This window comes from Desmodus rotundus, chromosome 7 (assembly GCF_022682495.2).
Source record: "Desmodus rotundus isolate HL8 chromosome 7, HLdesRot8A.1, whole genome shotgun sequence".
In the NCBI taxonomy this organism is placed as follows: domain Eukaryota; kingdom Metazoa; phylum Chordata; class Mammalia; order Chiroptera; family Phyllostomidae; genus Desmodus; species Desmodus rotundus.
Genome location: NC_071393.1, coordinates 130,997,461 through 131,016,709, shown reverse-complemented (window position 1 = coordinate 131,016,709; position 19,249 = coordinate 130,997,461). Strand labels below are relative to the sequence as shown.

Sequence of the window (19,249 nt, the reverse complement as noted above, 5' to 3'; positions counted from 1 at the left end):
AGCAGATACGAGAAACAACGCACAGGGGCTGTCTCTGCAGGAAGACTCCCCAGAAACCAACACAAGGCATTTTGGCTTACATCCCATTGGCCAGATGTAGTCACATGATCACACATAGCTGGGAGTGTGGTCTTGATTCTAGAATGCCAAGTGCCAAGTACAATCTCGCCTGCTGTGAAAAGGGGAAGAATGGGTATGGGGGAGTATATCAGTCAGGGTTCTCCAGAGAAACAGAATCGATAGGTTAGACGGATGGATAGGTGGAGAGAGAGAGAGAGGGGATTTGACATAGGAATCGGCTCGCACGATTATGAAGGGTGAGAAGCCCCATGATCACATCTGCCATCTGTGAGCTCTGGACCCAGGAAAGCAGCAATGTGATTCATTCAGAGCCCACAAGCCTGAGAACCAGGGGGCTGAAGGAGTAAGACCCCAGCTGAGTCTAAACGCCCGAGAACAAGGAGCCCTGATCTCTGAGGGCAGGAGAGGAGGGGTGTTTGGGCTCCAGCAGAGAGAGGGAGTTTGTCCCTCTTCTGCCTCCTGGCTCCATTCAGGCCCTCAAAGGACCAGATGGAGCCCGCCCACATTGGCGAGGGTGGGTCTTTATAGGGTCTGCCAGTCCAAACGCTAATCTTTCTGAAAACACCCTCCCGGGCACAGCCAGAACTCATGCTTTCCCAGCTCTCAGAGCATCCCTCAGACTCGCTGAGACACCCAAGGACCCCTCGCAGGAACTTAACCAGCAAAAGGTTCAATAATTGACCTGAGGCTACGGAAATGCACAGGGGCAGACCCTGGATTCACCTCCAAGCAGGCTGGCTCAAGAGCCTGCACTCCAAACCACCCACTAGAGCAGGGCTGGCCAAATCCAGCCCGCCAGGTGTTTTTATAAACAAAATCTAATTGGCACACAGCCATGTCCATTTATTTACGTCCGGTCTGTGGCTGCTTTCACCCAACAGCAGGGGTGAGGAGTTGCTATAGAGACCATGTGGTCAAAGCCAAAAGTATTGACCTTTAGAGAAAAGGTTACAACCCCTGCACATCCAGAGGAGAAGCAGACCCCCCAGGGCCAAGCCCAAACTGGTGGGGAGGTGAGCAAACCCTCCCCCATCCCAGGAGGAGCTCCAGGCCCTGCTGGGGGGTGCATTGTGTGCAGAGGTGAGGCCAGGACCCCGCTCTCAGTGGGGAGAAGAGGGAACGTCTCCAACACACAGAGCCTGTGTTTTGCAGGGCTCGGGACCGGCTGAACTTACAGCGATTTTTCAATGTTCAAATCTGTGTAGGTGAGCCAAAGTTAGAAAGGGAATCTGTGGACAAAACAATTCTAAAGCTCATTAGAAAAAGAATGCCGGGAAGCATGTCCAAGAAAAGTTTTGAAAAAGAAAAAGAGGAGAGATACTCTGGCAGGAATTTGAGAGTGTAACGTCGCCCTTCACCCTCGTGGCAGGTGCAGTGGGTAGGGACTGCCATTGACCCCATTCTGGAGATAAGAAAGCTGAGTTCAGAGGTGACAAAAGGCTTCCAAGGATAATAGATTTAGGTGTATTTGTAACCATCCGCATACCTGTACCTGCCCCTAGAAATGGTTTGAGAAGCCATTTAACTGAAAGTGTTTTCATCCAGACCCTCGATTCTCTGTGTTCCCCTTGATGGCCCCAAAGCTGACATACACACACACACCCATTCCCTGGGAGGTGCTGTGGCCGTGACTAGTGACTGTCCCAGATTGCTGAGAAATTCTGTCTTGCTGCCGGTATAACTGATCGCTCTTTCAGAAGTGATTGATTAGAAGATGTCTACTAATTGCGAAATGCTGCTGTTTAATAAATAACCCCCAAGGGGAAATGATTTCTCTCTCTCTCTCTCTCTCTCTCTCTCTCACACACACACACACACACACACACACACACACACCGGCTGTTCGATGCACAAGAAGACCCGCAGACATTCAGCAAGAAGCTTCATGATCCCAAACCTGATCCCGAGGCCACATTGCAAGCCCCCCTTCTCCCTGCTCCTTATTACGAGGGCTTGGAGCATCTCAACCTGTTGGGTCAGTTACTGGGATCAAAGGCCTCAACAACAGCCACTCTGATGAAAACCTGGGAGTCAGGCGGTGTGGGCCTCTGAGCTCCCCGCGCATGACCGGAGCCCACGCCTGATCCCGCCAGCTCTTGGCTCTCACAGTCTGCACACTCGAGGGGTCTCGCATCAAGTCAGAAAGATGCCGGGGTTTGTCTCTCTCGCTTCCTCTCCCCCAGTTCCCCACCACACGCACACACGTGGGAAGCCACACAACTGCTTGTACGTTTTTATACTGTTGTGGTCACTTCACCAGGGGAGGGAAGCCCTGGACAACAGGAGAGTCTGGAGCCCCCACGACTGACGCAGGAAATGCCAGTTCCCAGGCCCTGGTGCAGAAACTCTGGCTTTGTACTTGGCTCTCGCTTCTCCTTCACACCAGCCCCTCCAGCGCTACCTTCTAAGTGTCTCTCAGAGCCTTCTCGGCCACCCGTCACCACCACCATACCTACCGGTAACGAAAGCCACCCAACGCACTTAAAAAAGGGCGGAGCAGCCAGGGCATTCCATTGGCTTGGTACCTCCTGCAAGCAAAACCCTGGGCTAACGTACAATGTATATACACAAGCTGTCTTTACGTTCTTGCTGCAACCTTTTAGGTGGATATCAGGACTCCCCCATTATCGATGAGGACTCGGAGCCTCAGAGGTGTTAAGTAATTCCAGTTATGAGAAGCGGAAGTTCTGGGGATGGTATGCCCAGCGTGGTGACTGGAGTTAACAGTCCTGTGTCGTGTGTTTGAAATTGCTCAGAGAATAAATCTTAAACATTCTCACCACACGTAAAAAAGTGTGTAAGTGAGGTGATGGGTGTGCTCGTTACCTGACTTGTGGTAATCATTTCACACATATATATGTACATCACATTGTACACTTTAAATACATATGATTTTATTTGTCAGTTATACCCCAATAAAGCTGAGGGGTGGGGGGGAAGAAATAATGTTCTGTGTTGTTTGAGGCTGAACGAAGAAACTTCATAGGCCCTCAACTTAAACCAAATTCAGTTCAATTCAGCAAGTAGTTTTTAGTATTTTTTGAACACCTACTATGTGCCAAACATTCCCCAGGTGCTTAGAAAACAGCAACGAGCTGCAGCAGCAAAGCGGTTCTCCCCACTCCCCCCTCTTCTGTGCTTCCTGCTGCAACAGCAGGAAAAAACGGGGGAAGAAATCACAGAAATTCTCTGTCAAGGGTATTGGAAAACCGTGGAACCTCGCCATAACCTATGTGGGTCTTTTATACAAAATGACTGGCATACGATAAATGTCAAAAATCCTGTAGCCCTGGCTGGTGTGGCTCAATGGACTGAGTGCCAGCCTGTGAAACAAAAGGTTGATGGTTCCATTCCCGGTCAGGGCACATGCCTGGGTTGCGGGCCAGGTCACCAGTAGGGGGCGTGCGAGAGGCAACCAACTGACATCTCTCACATCGGTGTTTGTCTCCCTCTCTGTCTCCCTCCCTTCCCCTTTCTCTCAAAATAAATAAATAAAATCTTTTTTAAAATCATGTGCTATTTAAAGAGAAAGAAAATGTCACTCATAACCAGAAGAAAAAAAAAAACCAAAGCAGCAGACCCACAGATGATATACATGGTGGAGTAAGGCAATGTGAGCTTTAGAATAATTGAAATTAATGTGTTAAAAATAGAGGAAATGATGCACGAGAGATAAATGGAGAATTTTAACCAAGAATATATAATCCATGAAAAAATTAAGCGGCACTCTAAACCATGTTGTGCAGAACTGAGAACCCACCGGGTGGCTTAACAGGAGCCTGGAGGGGGCAGAGCACAAGGCGGTGAGGTTGAAAGTAGGTCGACACAAAATGCATGCATACATTTTTCAGGTGGTAACGAATGCCCCGCAGAAAAACAAATCCGGGTGAGGGGACAGAGAGGGGTGAGGAGGCGGCTCTGTCACAAGCTGCGTTTGCCAAGAGCCCCCCTGAGAATACGGCTGACTACCTGCTGAGGTGTGGAACTCCATGTCCTCGGTGCCCAGCTGACCATGAACTTACCCTTCCTCAGGTGACTTGTTTTCTAGTTGGCCCTGCCAGCTTTGTCTTTAGACCGTAATCTTTCAACCAGCACCATCCAGCCCGTTGCACGTGGGGCACGCTGCTGGGTGTCGGGGACTGAGCCCATCAGACTGGCCCGAGCCCTTGGACCAGCTCCTGCAGAATGGCCATAGGGTATACAGAGCGGAACTGGACTCCAATTTGCTGGTATTCAATCCAGTGCCCTTCCTGGGACCAGGGATACATGTTAAGACACTGGGGAAATCTCGTAGAGGATCCGGGTCAGAACTAAGAAAACAGGCCTTCTTTTATGTGACCCCCCCCCCCAATTCTGAGGCTGCCTCCACCTCGGGACAACACGGTCCCCAGTAGTTAGGCCTGAAGGTTCCTCCAGTTCCATTGCTGAGAAAGTAGTCCCCATTCTTTCTCTGCAAGGGACAGTGTCTCCCTGTCAGATCTTGAGGTCAAGGCAGCTGTACTTCTCTTAGCGTCTCTGGCATGGGAAGAGTCCTATTAGGAATGAATGAAGACACAGAGACCCATACCCAACAGGTGAGTTGTTGAGCAAAGGTGTCAGGACCCCTTCTCCCGCATTTCCTGGCCCAGGGACACGAGTGAGGCCCAGGTGGAAGCAATTCCTGGCCATTGAACAAGCACGCCCTCTCTGTCGGTGGGAGTTACGCGGGACTCTCGGGGGATGCAGACATTCAAACCAAAGCAGCAGGCTACTTTATGTAAGACTCACAAACACCCTCGCAGGCGCTACCCTTATCCCCCTTTACGGAGGAAAATAACCAGAGGCCCCAGAAGTCACAGCAAGGCACGCTCTGGGCATTCTGGGGACCTTTGGAGAGTTTCATCCAGGTTAGTTATGGGCGTGTGGAGAATGGACGGGCAGGCGAGCTAGGCAATGGGTTCCCAGAAATGGGGGTGGGGAGAAGAGAACCAATTCGAGAGATATCTGGGCAGATGCCAGCAGGGCCTGCTTCGGTTGGGAGAAGGAAGAAAAGGGTGTCTGGTCTGAGCGACTGGCGGGAGGTGGGTTTGGACAAGACTAATCATCACAGCATGTCACAGGTGTGTGACACATCCCATTTTCCAACACATTGTCACGCCTGTTCTTTAAGCCTCACGGCCACCCTGGGGGAAGGACAAGGGCACTCGGGTACGGGAAATGGAGCCGGCCTGGAACATGGGAGGTGGAGGGCCTACCAGGGATCGGGACAGACAGGTACAGGCTCAGCCTGTCCTGAATACGGCAGACAACCCCAAGTTTTGGGGGAGCCCATGCACAACCAAGGGCAGTACACCCTGCCAGCCCCTCCGCCTCTCACCTAAGAAAGGAGAGCAAAGTCGACCTCCTCCAGTCACCCAGCGTCCCCCTCCCCTCTGTCTCAGACACAAATCCTATCTTTGCCTTAGCTGTTGTGGGTTTCCCTTGTGGAAGAGCCAAGCGACATCTAATCATCACCCGCTTGACTTATTCTTTGACAGGAGGCGCTGTGGTCCTCCCCATGTGACAGGTGAGACCACTGAGGCTCAGGGAGCTGGCTCCTCCGAGATAAGTGGGAGCCAGGATTCTGGTCTTGGTCTCCTGCCTCCCCGTCCTTCCCGCTGGCCAGCTCTCAGGCGGAGAAGACAGAGCCAGCCAGTCCCAGCCCGCTAAAGCAGGCGTTCGGGGGAAGAAATGGGCTTACAGGACTGTAGGAGCCCCTTATGTGCCTGTGCTGCCTGGTAACAGAATCCACTCCCCTGCTGTGCCAGGGACGCATGGGACACCCCCTTCAGTGGGAGGAAATGTGGAATGTGGGGGAAGCAGGGCTCTACCAGGGGACATTTATAAATCTGCCTAATTTGCGTTTTCACATGGAGAATACATAGGGAAGATCAGAATGTCTCAGGGAGGCTGAGTCCAAGTTAGGAGCCCGGAAGGGGGCCGGCGGAGGCCGCCGGGAGGTGGAGGGGCTCAAGCCCAGGGACGCAGCGCCATCTGCTGGACATCTGTGGTGCGACGCGCTCTGAGACCGCAAAACAAAAGCGGTTAGAAGAGGGCATTGCAAAGACTCTTAAGGCTTTACAGCTGCAGCTAAATCCAAGAACGTGCAAGGGCTTTGTCCACTTAGCATTTAAAACCCAGAATGGCTGCTCGTTAGGCAATAAATATGTGTTGAGCACCTATTAAGACAAACTTGGTTTCTACCCTTTGGAAGGGTACCTTTTGCAAAAGTAAAAGGCAAAAGATACCCTACTGTCTGTCTGTCTCTTCCACACACACACACACCCCTACGTACAGACCTACACACAGGCACATATACATATATATATAAGCTCGTGTTAGGTACTCTCAGATATGTTTTAGAGCATGTGTAACAATTTAGAACATGTGCCCTAAATTGATAGGGTAGCAGTTAGGATCAGGGTGGGCCTTGGAGCCACTTGCCTGGGCTTATATTCCAATTCTTTCACTTTTTTTTAGCTGTGTGTCCTGGGCAACTCACTCAACCTCTCTGTGCCTCAATGTTCCCATTGGTAAAATTTTAAATTAACTTTAAAATATATTTAAGATCGTGGTGGTGTATAGTTAATATATTTGAGTGTTCCATATGTACAAAACTTTTTTAAAAATTTATATTAACAAACCTTTCAAAGAAGCCCTCTCACTGAGAAACATGAGAAAAGGTGGCTCGCCTTGTATGCAGCTACACAAAGCGATTCCACTGGAGTTGGGGTTGTACCCGCTCCTGGGGTTCAAGGACTCACCCAAGTCCCTGCCTTAAGGCAGGGTTTCTACTGAGTAACCTCAGAAAAAGTAAAGACGAGTGAGGTTTCAAATGGGAACAACTGCTTAAACAAATAGGAAAATCCAACAGGAGCGGTTTGCCCAAAGTCACTCTGTATCACAGTCCACGCCCCCCTCCCGCCCCCCACCATGTCCTGTACTGTGCGTGGGCAGCAAATGAGTGACCTCTGCCTCCAGCTCCGCCCCAGGCACAGGGGTCAGAGGTCTGTCCCAGGGATATTAGCGCTGGCAGGAGGCTGGAACCCAGACAGGAAATCCCGGCTCAGACTGGCTCCAGGTGGGTGGAAGAGGGGGCTTAGAACAGCCTCTCTGAAAAGCTTGGACCCGGGTGTGGGCTGCCGGGAGCGGGCCTGCCAGAGGTGGGGGAGCGGTAAGAAGGCTGGACCATCCATCAGCAAGCCCAGGTGTGTGGGCTGTGTCATGCTGGCTGTTTGTGTGTTTTCCGTGGTCATTTCTGAGTCCTTAGAAAAGTCTACTTGTGTGTTCCAGTCCTGACCCAAATAAGCCAGAGGGCGTCACGGGAGGGTCGTGGGTCCCTGGGTCACGGGGCTGGCCTGGTAACTGGCGAGTTTGTAGGAAGTTAACAAGAAATGGTCTCTCTCAGAGGAAAGTGTGGGAGCTCCAAGCCCAGCCACCTGGGGATTTTTCCCGTGTCAGGAGTCCCCCAAGACCACCTCAGAGGAACTCACAGATTTTTTTAAAAAAGCAAAGGTAAGAGGTGACCAGGGCAGAGTCCGTGAAGGATCAGGCAGGAGCTGCCAGATGCGCTGCGTCCATGGAGCCTCGGACAGCCCTTCGCTCTCCCAGCAGCAGCAGGCATGTGCCCAGGGTCCCAACCAGCGGCGCTCACCTAAGCAGCAGTGCGAGGGGGTTTTTATTGGCATCCAGTTGTGTGGGTCCTCATTACTTAGCTACTCAGAGGTCAAAGTTCAAAGTGCTAGAGGGTGACCAGGGCCTCAGGCACACAGGACACTGTCAAGCAGGACGTGCCAAGGGCTCAGGGAGTCTGCCCCAGGACACGGTCAAAGGCCAGGCCTCTCTGTGAAACGTGGTGGGTTTCAAGCCCTCCACGCCTTCCCTGCACACTCCCACGGGCCAAGCTCAGAGGTTCCCCTTCTCACTTCGTGAGGAAGGTGGCTGATGACTGGTTCCAGGCCCATCCTGTTCTGGTCTGTGGGAGGAAGGAGAGACTGCTTAGTGTGGTCGACACCTGGTCGGTGCAACACCCCAAGGTCAGCCAGCGGAGTCCCACAGACCCACACGCTGAAGGGGGACCCACCTGCACATGGCCATGTTCCTGAGGAGGAATTGTGGGTAAAGCACAAAATTTAAAAGTGAGAATGTTGGGATTTGTGCTGCTGAGTTCTCAGGATTATAACTTGCACGTAACGGCATTGAGCGATCGCTGAAATTCTCCTTCAGATTCCAAGTCCCCTGACACCAGTTTCCAGCCCTACCCCCCGCCTGACCCCCCACAAGGGCTCAGCTCCCGACCATCGGGAAGGAGGTCCTGTCCCATAGTCCAGGGCCTTGCAGGGACTCATGGCCTGCTCAGGATGGGGGGACAGACGCACCAATGGTCTTCCCACACTTCATCACCAAACCTCCCGTCAACTGGGGGACAATTCTACCCTGCCAAGGGGGGAAATGCACCCTGTGAAAATTCTTAGTGAGGTGCACTGGACCCTGGACGGCAGCCCTGGATGCTGGGAAACGAGGATGAAGTCACGGTTGAACCGTGCTCTTTCAAGCGCAACTCTGTGCAGTAAAAGCCTCACTTACGGGCTCAGTAAAGACTTCCCACTGGGTGAAATTGAAGTAATATTTTAAAAACCAGAACTCTGCAAGTCAAACTGTAACCTTAGGAAAGTAATTTGCAGGGACATCTTTCTCTCCGAGGCCGTCCTGTCCCTTGGAACAAGCTGGGTGGCGGTACATTGCACTGAGACCCTCACAGGGTCATTTACCCTCGAAGACGAGTCTCCATGCTCTGGGGCGACCGGAACACCATGGACTCTCCTCTGCTCCAGCAGGCCTTAAAAGGGTGGAAACACAGGACAATACAAAGTCCAGGGGAAGTCCAAGGGGACTCTAGAGGTTAACTCATCCTGAGAGCTCATCCTGGGCCCGGAGCTGACGGGGATTCTCCCATTGCAGCCTGAGGCAGACGACATTGGCCTTCCCTGATCAATCGAGTGGGAGAAGGGGGTTCCTGTCTGAGGTCAGCCGCACGCCAGGAGGAGTCGGATGGGACTCCAGGAAGTCTGGCCCGAGGCCACGCTCTGCGCTGCGCTGACTGGAAAAAACCGTAACAACCTAACGCTTCTTGTGACCAATCCGGAAGGAACGGAGGAGAGGAATTCATTCTTCCCTCACTGGGTACATGCATTTGTGAGCACTACATAGGCTGGCCCCACGGGGTCCCCAGGTGAAGCCAAGAAGGCGGCTACTGCGTCAGGCGAGCAGGTGAGCCAGGGAGGAGTCAGAAAAGGCCTTTGAAACCAGGTGTGCCGGTTCTATAGCCTCTGCCACCTCGGCGGGATCCGCTCCCAGGTCAACATTGGCCACCACAAGGGCCCACAGGGCTGAAAGATGCTAGTCTCAGGCAAAGGATTGAGGTGATTCCTCTAAATGCCCCCTGGCCGCTGTGTGCGGCTTTGCACTTGGGCCCAAAACAGCTTTTCCCCCTTCCCCCTCCCTCTGCTCCCCCTCAGGTTAGCTGCGTGGGTTCCTAGGAATCACTGAAGTCATTCTTCAGATGTATTAAACAACTCCTAACTGGAATGTGAAAATTTTCTTTAATCTATCAAATCGGCTACTTCTCCTGTGACCCTCCACCAAATTCTCTTTCCTCAAGAAAAACTTGGAAGACTGCTCACCTCTGGTTTAAACTTCCTGCCACAGAATCTCGCTGGCACAGAGGTCGTCCCTGTCGCAAATAACCAGGGACCCAACCCTCAAGACACAGCTTCTCTCTAATAAGGCAAAAGGAGCTATTTAATACATCTACAAAAATTCTGCCCTGGCTGGAGGGGCTCAGTAGATTGAGCACCAGCCTGTGAATCAAAGGGTCACTGGTTCAATTCCCAGTCAGGGCACATGCCTGGTTTGTGGGCCAGATCCTCAGTTGGGAGCATGTGAGAGGCAACCACACATTGATGTTTCTCTCTCTCTTTTTCCCCTCCTTCCCCTCTCTCTAGAAATAAATAAATAAAATCTTAAAAAAAACCTCTCTCTCCAGCTTGCTGTTGTGGCTTGAGTAATTTTAGGAAAGCTGGATGTCCCAGATTCTACACCAGTAAACGCGACAGGGCCAGCAACAGCAAACCCGAGAGACTCCTCACGAGTTTCCTCTGCCTTAAAGTATCTCCAGAACTCGGAGCTTGTGAGAAGTGAAGGTCGCTCACTAACTACTACTCGTGAAACAAAAGCCACCTGGAGCCATTCCCATTTTACTCTCCCCAAAGAACTTCTCCTATTTCTCAAGGGTCTAGTAACAAGGCACTCAGAAGTTGTGACAGACCCCAGGGGCCCCGTGTCCGGTACTGGGCAGCTGTGAGTGGCCTGGCAGTCTGAAACAGACGGTGCGTGGCATTGCTGTTTGTGCCGGAGCTCTGCTGTCACCCCACTGTCCTCATCCCGGGGAAGCCCGATCACGCGGGTCACTTGGAGTCCCCGCACTGACACTTGACGGCATCTCCGCATCTCCACCTCCCCTCTGGGTAAAGACTTGCTAAGCACATGGGGAAAAACGTATGAATGAACATCTGGAAAGAACATTTCCACTTCTCGCAGAGCTCAGACCAGAGTCCTTACACCTGTAGGTGTGCCGATGACTGATGTGATCACCAGCTTGGTGGTGTTGACTCATCAGCTTCTGAGTCATCTTGGCTGTTCTGCCCCAGCCCTAACATCCTAGGGAGGTTTCTTATCCTGCTGGCCCCTGCTGGTAAGTTTCCCACCCTTTCGGTTTTCAGATGACCCTAGGGGCGTGCAGGTAGAAGCCAAAAGGGGAATTTACGGAAAAGCACCGCGCTACACACCGGATTTGAAGGCAAAGGGCAGTTCCACAGGCCGCCGTGTGCGCCCCGTGGCCGGGATTCACGCAGGGACAGTGTCAAGTGACATCAGTGGTCATCTTTGTGAAGGACAAGGCTGCCACACAGCGAGATCCCGGGCATGTGGCCCTCCTTCCAGTGCCCTCACCTCACCTGTGAGACCCAGTGGCTCACAGCAGATGCGAAGGGCACTGGGGATGGCAGGGCACAGTGAATCCCTCTCATGGGAAATGACCTGCTTGGGAGGATGACCTGCCTTTCCCCCAGGCGGTGACCTCTATGGTCACCTGAGGACGGTCCTCTGATCTGACAGGACAGGCCCCAGTGACATGGGGGTGGGGCTACCACTGCCCTCTCCTCTCTTTTGGGAATCCCAAAACCCCTGGTAGGGGGAGATGACGGCAAGAGCTGCGAGCTCTGAATGACCCCGACCCCAGCCCAGCAGGCCAACCCCTGCCTCAGTCCACTCTGGGCCTTTCCCAGAGGCACTCGGGTGGACTGATATGGAAGAGGCCTCGAAAATGGCTCCAGGGGTCGAAAGGCTCGCCCGGCTAGGACGGGCTCCCCCGCCAACCCCCTGCCAAGCAACCCCTGCAAGCCGCCCAGTCTGCAGTCTTCCACGCCAGCAGCCGGACAGACTCAAACAGACTCACTGCTATTCAGAATTAACGACTCAACACACCGTATCCCTGGCAGTTTATTTTAAAAAACGACACCCCAGTTATCATGTTCTCTTCCTTGTCCATCATTTTTCTTAACAGAACAAGTTACACAAAATTTGGGGAGAGATATGATCCTTGCAGATCGACACGTTGGCAGAGGACTCATGAATAATAATCGTGATTCAAAAGCTCCTAGTTTTACTTCTGAATCAGGCAAAGAGCGAATGAGAACAAATTCTGTTTACAAATGATAATATGACCTTGAATTATTACAGTGCAGTGGTTATAATTAAATTCACAACAGAATCTTCTTAGCCCAGATGCCAGACACACTAAAATCACCAGCTGCTTACACACTGGAGCAAGCAGCTGCAGAGCAGGGAGAACAGACGCGGTAAGGCTTCTCCTGAGCAGGGAGGGCGCAGTCCCGGGCACCCTCTCCCACGGCGGCCTCTGTGCAGGGCGGGCGTGCGGCCCTCACTTTGAGTCCTGGTCTTTCGTTTCGTCTAAAAGGGCGGAGCGGATCCCCAGCTTCTTCAGTTCTTCCACCAGGTCCCCGTTCTGGTGCATCTGCAGGAGAATGTCGCAGCCCCCCACAAACTCGCCGTTGAGGTACACCTGCGGGATGGTGGGCCAGTTGGAATAGTCTTTGATGCCTGCGGGGAGAGAACACGGAAGTGTCATTTACACGGTCAGAGCTGAACTTTCTGTGGCGACACACTGTTTCCCCACCCCCCAGCGAAGACCCACGGCTCCTTCCTGGCCTCCCTGCGCTTGGGGAACAAGGTGTTCGCTACAAAGAGCATCGGCTTCAGAGCCAAAGGGCCCGCTATTTAAACCCTGACTTCCGATTACAAAGTGGGAGGTCTCAGGCAAGTCATGACTTCACCTCTGATGTGTTTCCGCCCTCACCCCATGGAGTTTGAGGGGAATCAGGTGAGTGAGGCTCTCTCATGGAACACCCAGCACACACTCAATACAGGAATAACAGCAGAGTGCGTGCTTGGCAATGGAAGCCACACAGGATGCCCAGGCCACGTCCTCGGCGCATCTGCCAGGCATGCCTTCAGTAAAACCAACCCTGAGAGAAGTGCCACAACGTCACCTCCAAGTGCATTCCTTCCCACGGAGCCACTGGGCGACACGGCCAAGGGAGGGGGTCCCCACTCAACGCCTGCCAGGTGCACGGGTGCTGCCGTGCTCACGCTCAGACGCTGGCCGCTGGTTCCATCTTTAATAACCCTTTGGCCCAGAGAAAAGCCCTCCCCATGGCTGCGGGCTGTAGCCCTCATCTTGTTCCGCCCTGGGAGGGGCACGCCTCGGGGCAGGTGACCTGGTACAGCTCGGAGCTCCGAGGGACTGAGCTCACGAAGGGGAAGCCCAGTGCACACAGAGGCCAATGTGGAGGTCCAGGACAGGACCCCCGGGGAGCGAGCCCACTCCCCACAGACCAGAGCCTGCCCAGCACCCCTGCGATCTGCAGACGCAGGGCAGCCAAGGGCGGTTAAGACAAGGCAGTAAGAAGCAAGTGTAGTTTCAATCCTAAAACATGAAAAAACCCTCTTTCCTAATATTCGTCCTCACCACTGTGTCCTGTGTTGAGATGAAATGTCCTTTTAAACACATGCGGCCTGTAAATGTCTGTGCTGGCCCTGCTGAAACGGGCTGGTCAGATTGGTGACTTACAGTAACCAGTCCCCACAGAGTACACGTGCTTATGCTACACTCACACAGATAGGCAGTTATTTTAAAATAGCCAAAACGAGCACAAAACAGAAAACTCAACAGATGCTGCAAACAAAACACAGTATTACACAAACTAAAAAACCAGTCAAGTGGTGGTTTTTATGTAAACAAACTAAAAATACAGGCACTGGTTCTCGATACCCTATCATTTACTATTAAACATTTATTTTCCAAACAAAATGACCAATTTGAGTTATATCACAAATAACCATCCAAGATATATGTTTTTCTCATTTAAAAGTCATTGTGTTTTTTTTTTTAATAGCAACTTGGCACTACAGGGCAGCACCCAAAAAGGCCCCGGGGTGAGCTGAGGGCTTATCTTTCTCCTCCAGACTCAGGGTTACACAGTTACAATGTAACAGGCCCCGGAAAGCACATTTCTTTCTTTCTGAACTGTTGCTTACTGAGGTGTAACTGACACACCATGTTACATTAGTTTCAGGTGTACAACCTGGTACTTGCTTTTACCGCAAAATGGTCACCACACATCTGTAGTTACAAAATTGCCTTTCTTGTGATGAGACCTGAAGATCTACTCTCTTAGCGACCTAGTTCTAAGTCCCTCTGGGTGTCAAACAAGTCGCTGTGGGGGTTACGGAGGAAGGGCCCATTCCGTTGAGCATCAGAATGTCTTCATGGTACCAAGTATGTAAATATACTAGAAGACCCCGAGGAGGTCAAGTTTTTCAATGTTCTGACGTTCGGTGCTGCGTGATGACTCATCATACAAGTTGTGTGTGTGTGTTTTAACTCTATCTTCCATAATAATCCATCAGAACTCATTCTGCAACGATGCCACTTACAAGTCTTTACTTTTATGATGACTGAGGGTGGGTGTAGGAATTAAAAAATGTTTAAAGTAAATATGAACTTCTCTTCTTCTAAACTTTCTTAAACATCTTTTACATTTATATACATGAACAACTTGTGCTCGTGATGTTGTTTGTATCTGGGTTTTTTCCAATTAATGCTATATTATATTGAGCTTTCCATGACAATAAATACCTACTGATTCTCCTGGTGAGTACCTACAGTTTTTGAAATACACCAAAAATGAAAACAAATGTGCCATCTGAGGGCCATCCAAACCACACATTTAATCCTAAGAGGTGCAATTCTTTTAAATCAAATCTTTCATGAATAACAGACTGATTTGCTTTCAGCGATCATCTTTATAGTACCACACTAGACGGAAGCATTGGGCTTGTCTCATTCATTGAACTTGACACTGCAGACCGTATGTCTGACTCTAGAGGAAGACGTGCCTCTGGGATCAGTCCTTCCCCCCAAACCACCAAAACCAGGGGGCTTTCCAGCCACGCTGAGTGTCCGACACGGAGCCATGTGCAAAGGGGTAACTCTTCCCAAACCAACCTGGGACAGTAGCCAAGGTGCCTCCCAGCTGATAATTCATCAAAATTCAACTTACATGCTTCTTTAATTTTTAGGTTAACAACTGTTACAGCCAGCTGATGTCAAGGCAAAGCTTTGGCATCTTTCTTTAAAAACATGCTCCATTTTCAAAAAGTCTGATACGGCTTTAAATATTTAAGGAAATATCCAACTGATTCCTATAGACCAGCGGTTTTCAACCTTTTTTATCTCATGGCACACATAAACTAATCACTAAAATTCTGAAGCACACTAAAATATGTATGATTTTTTTCCCGATCTGATAAAAAAAAAGTATAATTTTGCCTCATTCAGACCGCACGGCCATTGTTGTGTCGCCTGCTGTCATTATTTTATTTTAATCTAAAGGAAAGGAGGCCAGTGCCCCTGGCTAAACAGGCGGGTAGTGCTTGTTTCAAAAATTCTTGCAGCGCACCAGTTGGAAATCACTGTTACAGAGTGAAGTGAGCAATTTCCAATAACAAAAGACCACTGTTCATAAGCTGAAATTAAAATGAGTCCCCATGATTCACAATTAATTGTATAAATGTGGCTAATTTCTCTCACATTTCAATTTTCAAAAACTGCAACATACAGTGCTAGTTCTTACAAATATCACTTGGAATTACTCAGAATCAGAGAGCAACTCTTGAAACTTTGAAAATCATATCTGAGAATGGATTATAAAGACAATCGTATTTTTTAGATGACAGACAGCGATTCAATTTGGGACAGGAAATGCTGACTGCGAAGTTATTGAACAGGGTGATACTGGGAATCGGAAGTCCGGAGGTTGTCTTACACACACCTACTGCTCCACCAAAAATTTAATATTCCAAGTGTCAAACCAGGGTGGAGAAAATGTTCTGGAAAATTCCCTTCCAGAACTTTCAAAAGATACTTTTCAAAATCCATCACATCTCAGAATATCATTCTTCGTTCCTGGTTTGGACAATCCACTTTAAGAGCACCATAATCCTAGCCCTCTTTTTTCCGGGTGGATTTTCACTACAGCAGCTTCAGAGGCAGATGCAGATTAATTCCAACTCTGCCACTTCCTAGGCTCTGTGACCTCGGGCAACTCACGGCATGCCTGCCACTGCCTCCCAGAGTCCTGTATTTCTGCATCTTTTCTGCCTTACAGAATGTTGCTCGGACGACAGGTGATAATCTGAGCCGAAAGCGTGGAGAACAGCAGACCCTCAACAGAGGGAAAGCAGAGCAGGTGGCAGAGCGAACAAGGCACCGGCCCAAAGGTAAGTGGACTGTGGCTTGCTGCTTTGTACCCAGAGCCTCTGCGAAATCTGCTGATCTCTTAGCCTCAGTTTCCTCATCTATAAAATGGGGTAACTCCACACCCCACAGATTTATTACAAAAGTGAAATGAGATCTAACTGGTGAAATGAATCACCCCCCCACAGGGCCAGGGACAATGTACATATTCCGCCTTCTCCTTGTTGATGTCTTCTGCCCCACCCTTCCCAGTAATGCTTCTCTGAGAAACACAGGCAACAGAGAAAGCTCAGGGAAAGGATGCAGGACAATACCAACCAAAGATGCCACTCAGTATAAAAACACCCATTTGTTGAACTGAGGGTTACAGAATTTCATCCTGTTTTATTTTACATACATAATCTCACTTAATCTTTACAAAAATCCCATAAGGTAAGTAAAATCACTCCTGCTTCACAGATGAAGCTAAGGCTTGGGGAGATTAAATAGTAATGCTAGCAGAGGCTGGAGCCAGGGCTTACACCCAGCTTTCTAGATGTCCGAAGGCCAGGACCTTGACCACCAGAGGTAGCTTCTGGCCTGTAGCCTGTCTCTCCTGCCCATGACCTACACTTGCATACGCATAGCTGCAATATACGGGACAGTGTGTCATCTTTAACATTTATATACACAAATGGTATTACACCATACTTACCTTTTTACAACTTACTCATTGACTAAACATTGTATCTTTTTGAAATTTAGTCACATAAATACACTGATTCATTTTAACCACAATTTAGTTTATCCAGTCTGCTACTAATAGAAAAAGATCTTCTCTTGCCAATTTTTCATCATTCCAAGCAATGCTGCAAAAAACATCCTTACGTGTCTCCTAACTCACATGCAGGCGTCTGTCTGGTCAAAGGGGTGACACGGCCTTCGGGCCAAATCCGGTCCCCCTCTTGTTCTTGGAAACGAAGTGTGATCGGAACTTGGTCCCCCTTATTCATTTACGCATGAACGACTGCTCTCTGGCTACAGCCGCCGAGCGGACTAGTGGTAGCAGACACTGCACAGTCCACGAAGACTGGAAGTATTTACTCTCTGGCCCTCCACACAGGAAGTGGGGCAGCTCCCGCTCCAGACCATACGCTCGGGAGTGAAGCAGTTGGGCCTTCAGCTCCGTTCACCTTCACCTCAGCTAGGCACGGACGGTACAGGAGGAACTGTCATACACTCGCATCCCTCCAGAGTGATGGAAACTATTGTAGGCTCTCATCGTCAGCGTACGACACATCCGCTGCGCACACGCACGCACGCACACACACACACACAACTTGCTACCCAACTTGTCAGGTTTGCCAATGTCACAGGTTTTTTACTATTGCCTTAAATTCCCCGATACTGACAAGGCTGAACAAGTTTTCAAATGCTTAATAAACACTCAACAACAGGATAATGATTATTCATTCATCAGTGTCAAAGGACACTGCTCCCAAAGCCAGAAATGCACTGGTGATCTGAGTCGGCAGGAATTTAAGTGTTCGTGGTGTTTTTAAGAGCATGGAAGAGAGTTTACAATGATAAATGAAAGCATTTACTTATTCAAACACTCACTGAAAGCTTGCTCTGGATAAACAATATACACAGCACCCAGGCAGGGGCCTGACACATGTCCTCTAGTCTCAAGAGGACAAAGGTATCAGTTGTGTTTTTATCAACAACCACCGTTAGATCCAAAAGTTGGCCCCAGAAGGACACCCACCCGAAGCCTTTCCCTGACACCAGCCTGTCTCATCAGTGCCAGGACGACTATGACTGATGGTTTCAGGTGCAGGATACCATTCATAAACACAGGACAACAAAATGTAGGCTTCTACCTGTGAAATAACAGAACCTGGTGCTTCGAGACTCCTTTGCGAGCACTGTAACTCCACAGCACGTGGCTCAGGGAGGTGCCGGGACCCAGTCACTTCTAGTCTCTCACAGGAACGCAGGGTACCTAAGTCATCCTCCGGGAGGTACAGGCACAACCTGGCCATTTCTCCGCCCACGCTGACCAACCTTAGCCAGGGAACAGACCCATGCAGACCAGCACCAAAGGCTGGCAGCCCTGTGCTGGGCATGGAAGACGCTAACCGGCAGGCGGGCCTCCCTCCACTGCCTGGGCCAGTGAAAAGCCACAGGTCCTGCCTGGCCCCTGGCTTCATAGGCTACAGGCTTGAGTTGGCCAGAGTCATTCCCTCTCCCAGTCCTGGCTCCACAAAGCCTCCCCTGCCCCTGATTTCATGCCCTTTTCTCCCACACCACCATATCCTCGAGAGGCCAGTCTCTGAGCCCACCAGCCTCAAACCACGGCAACCTCGGCCCCACCGTCCACGGCACCATCTGCTTATCCACCCAAAAGACAGGCCAACGCCCTCAAAGAACGCTCCAAAGCGCCTACCTGCCACGTTCTTACTATACCCCCCTTCACCCCACTTCCCCAGTCCTGCAGAGCGGGGAGTGAGACTGCTAACCACTCTTTTCGGACGCAGCCCGAGAGCACTGGCCTAGAAACGCCTGTTTCAGCTCCGTGTGAGGATCGGTGAGCGCTAGGACTTACCCCACTGCCCAAATTGACAACAGTACCGGAGCCCCAGGTCCTCAGGCCCCGTCCATGTCAATCAGGCCCCCACCCGAGATTCTCTAATACAGTCATACCCCACGCAAACCCCAGACAGACCCTCGGTCCCGAGAAAGGGCCTGGCCTTGTCGTCCCCGCCCCGCACTCGGCGGGCCCTGACCTTGCCGGAGCTGGGGGTCGTCCAGCACGTTGTAGGCTGCGTAGTCCCGGACACCGTGCAGCCGCAGGATCTGCACCACCGCGTTGCTGAAGCCACACTGGGGCTGCTCCGGCGTGCCCTTGAGGAAGACCACCACCTTGTCCTTCTTCACCAGCGCGTCCAGCTGCTCCGCCGAGGCGCCGCCGCCCCCCGAGCCCGCTGTCCGCACTCCCGGACCCCGCAGGCCGCCGCTGCCCACGCCACGCCCCCAGCGGAGCAGAGCCGCCGCCGCCCGGCCCAGGGACCCGCTCATCCCACAAGTTCGCCGGAACCCTCTACAGCCGGGGACCTCGGCTCACCCCGTGAAGCCTGTTTCGCCCGCAGCGTCCCGGCCCGCCTCCCCGCCCCCCGAGGTCCTCATTGGGCTGGGTCCAAACTGCTCTTCATGATTGGAGAAGGCCGGACGGCAACTACTCGAGTTTACCAATCAGATTACTCGCCCCAC

At 51.2% G+C, this 19,249-nt stretch overlaps 1 protein-coding gene across 1 annotated transcript; it reads right to left on the bottom strand.

Moving 5' to 3' along the window:
• Positions 1-11,642: 11,642 nt before the first annotated feature.
• On the bottom strand, positions 11,643-19,142 carry GLRX5 (glutaredoxin 5). Its single transcript, XM_024567926.4, has 2 exons — positions 18,766-19,142; positions 11,643-12,279 (listed from the first exon to the last, which is right to left on the bottom strand). Exons 1-2 carry the CDS (start codon positions 19,055-19,057, stop codon positions 12,101-12,103), a joined length of 471 nt encoding a protein of 156 aa, XP_024423694.2. The 5' UTR covers positions 19,058-19,142; the 3' UTR covers positions 11,643-12,100.
• Between the last annotated feature and the right edge of the window lie 107 nt (positions 19,143-19,249).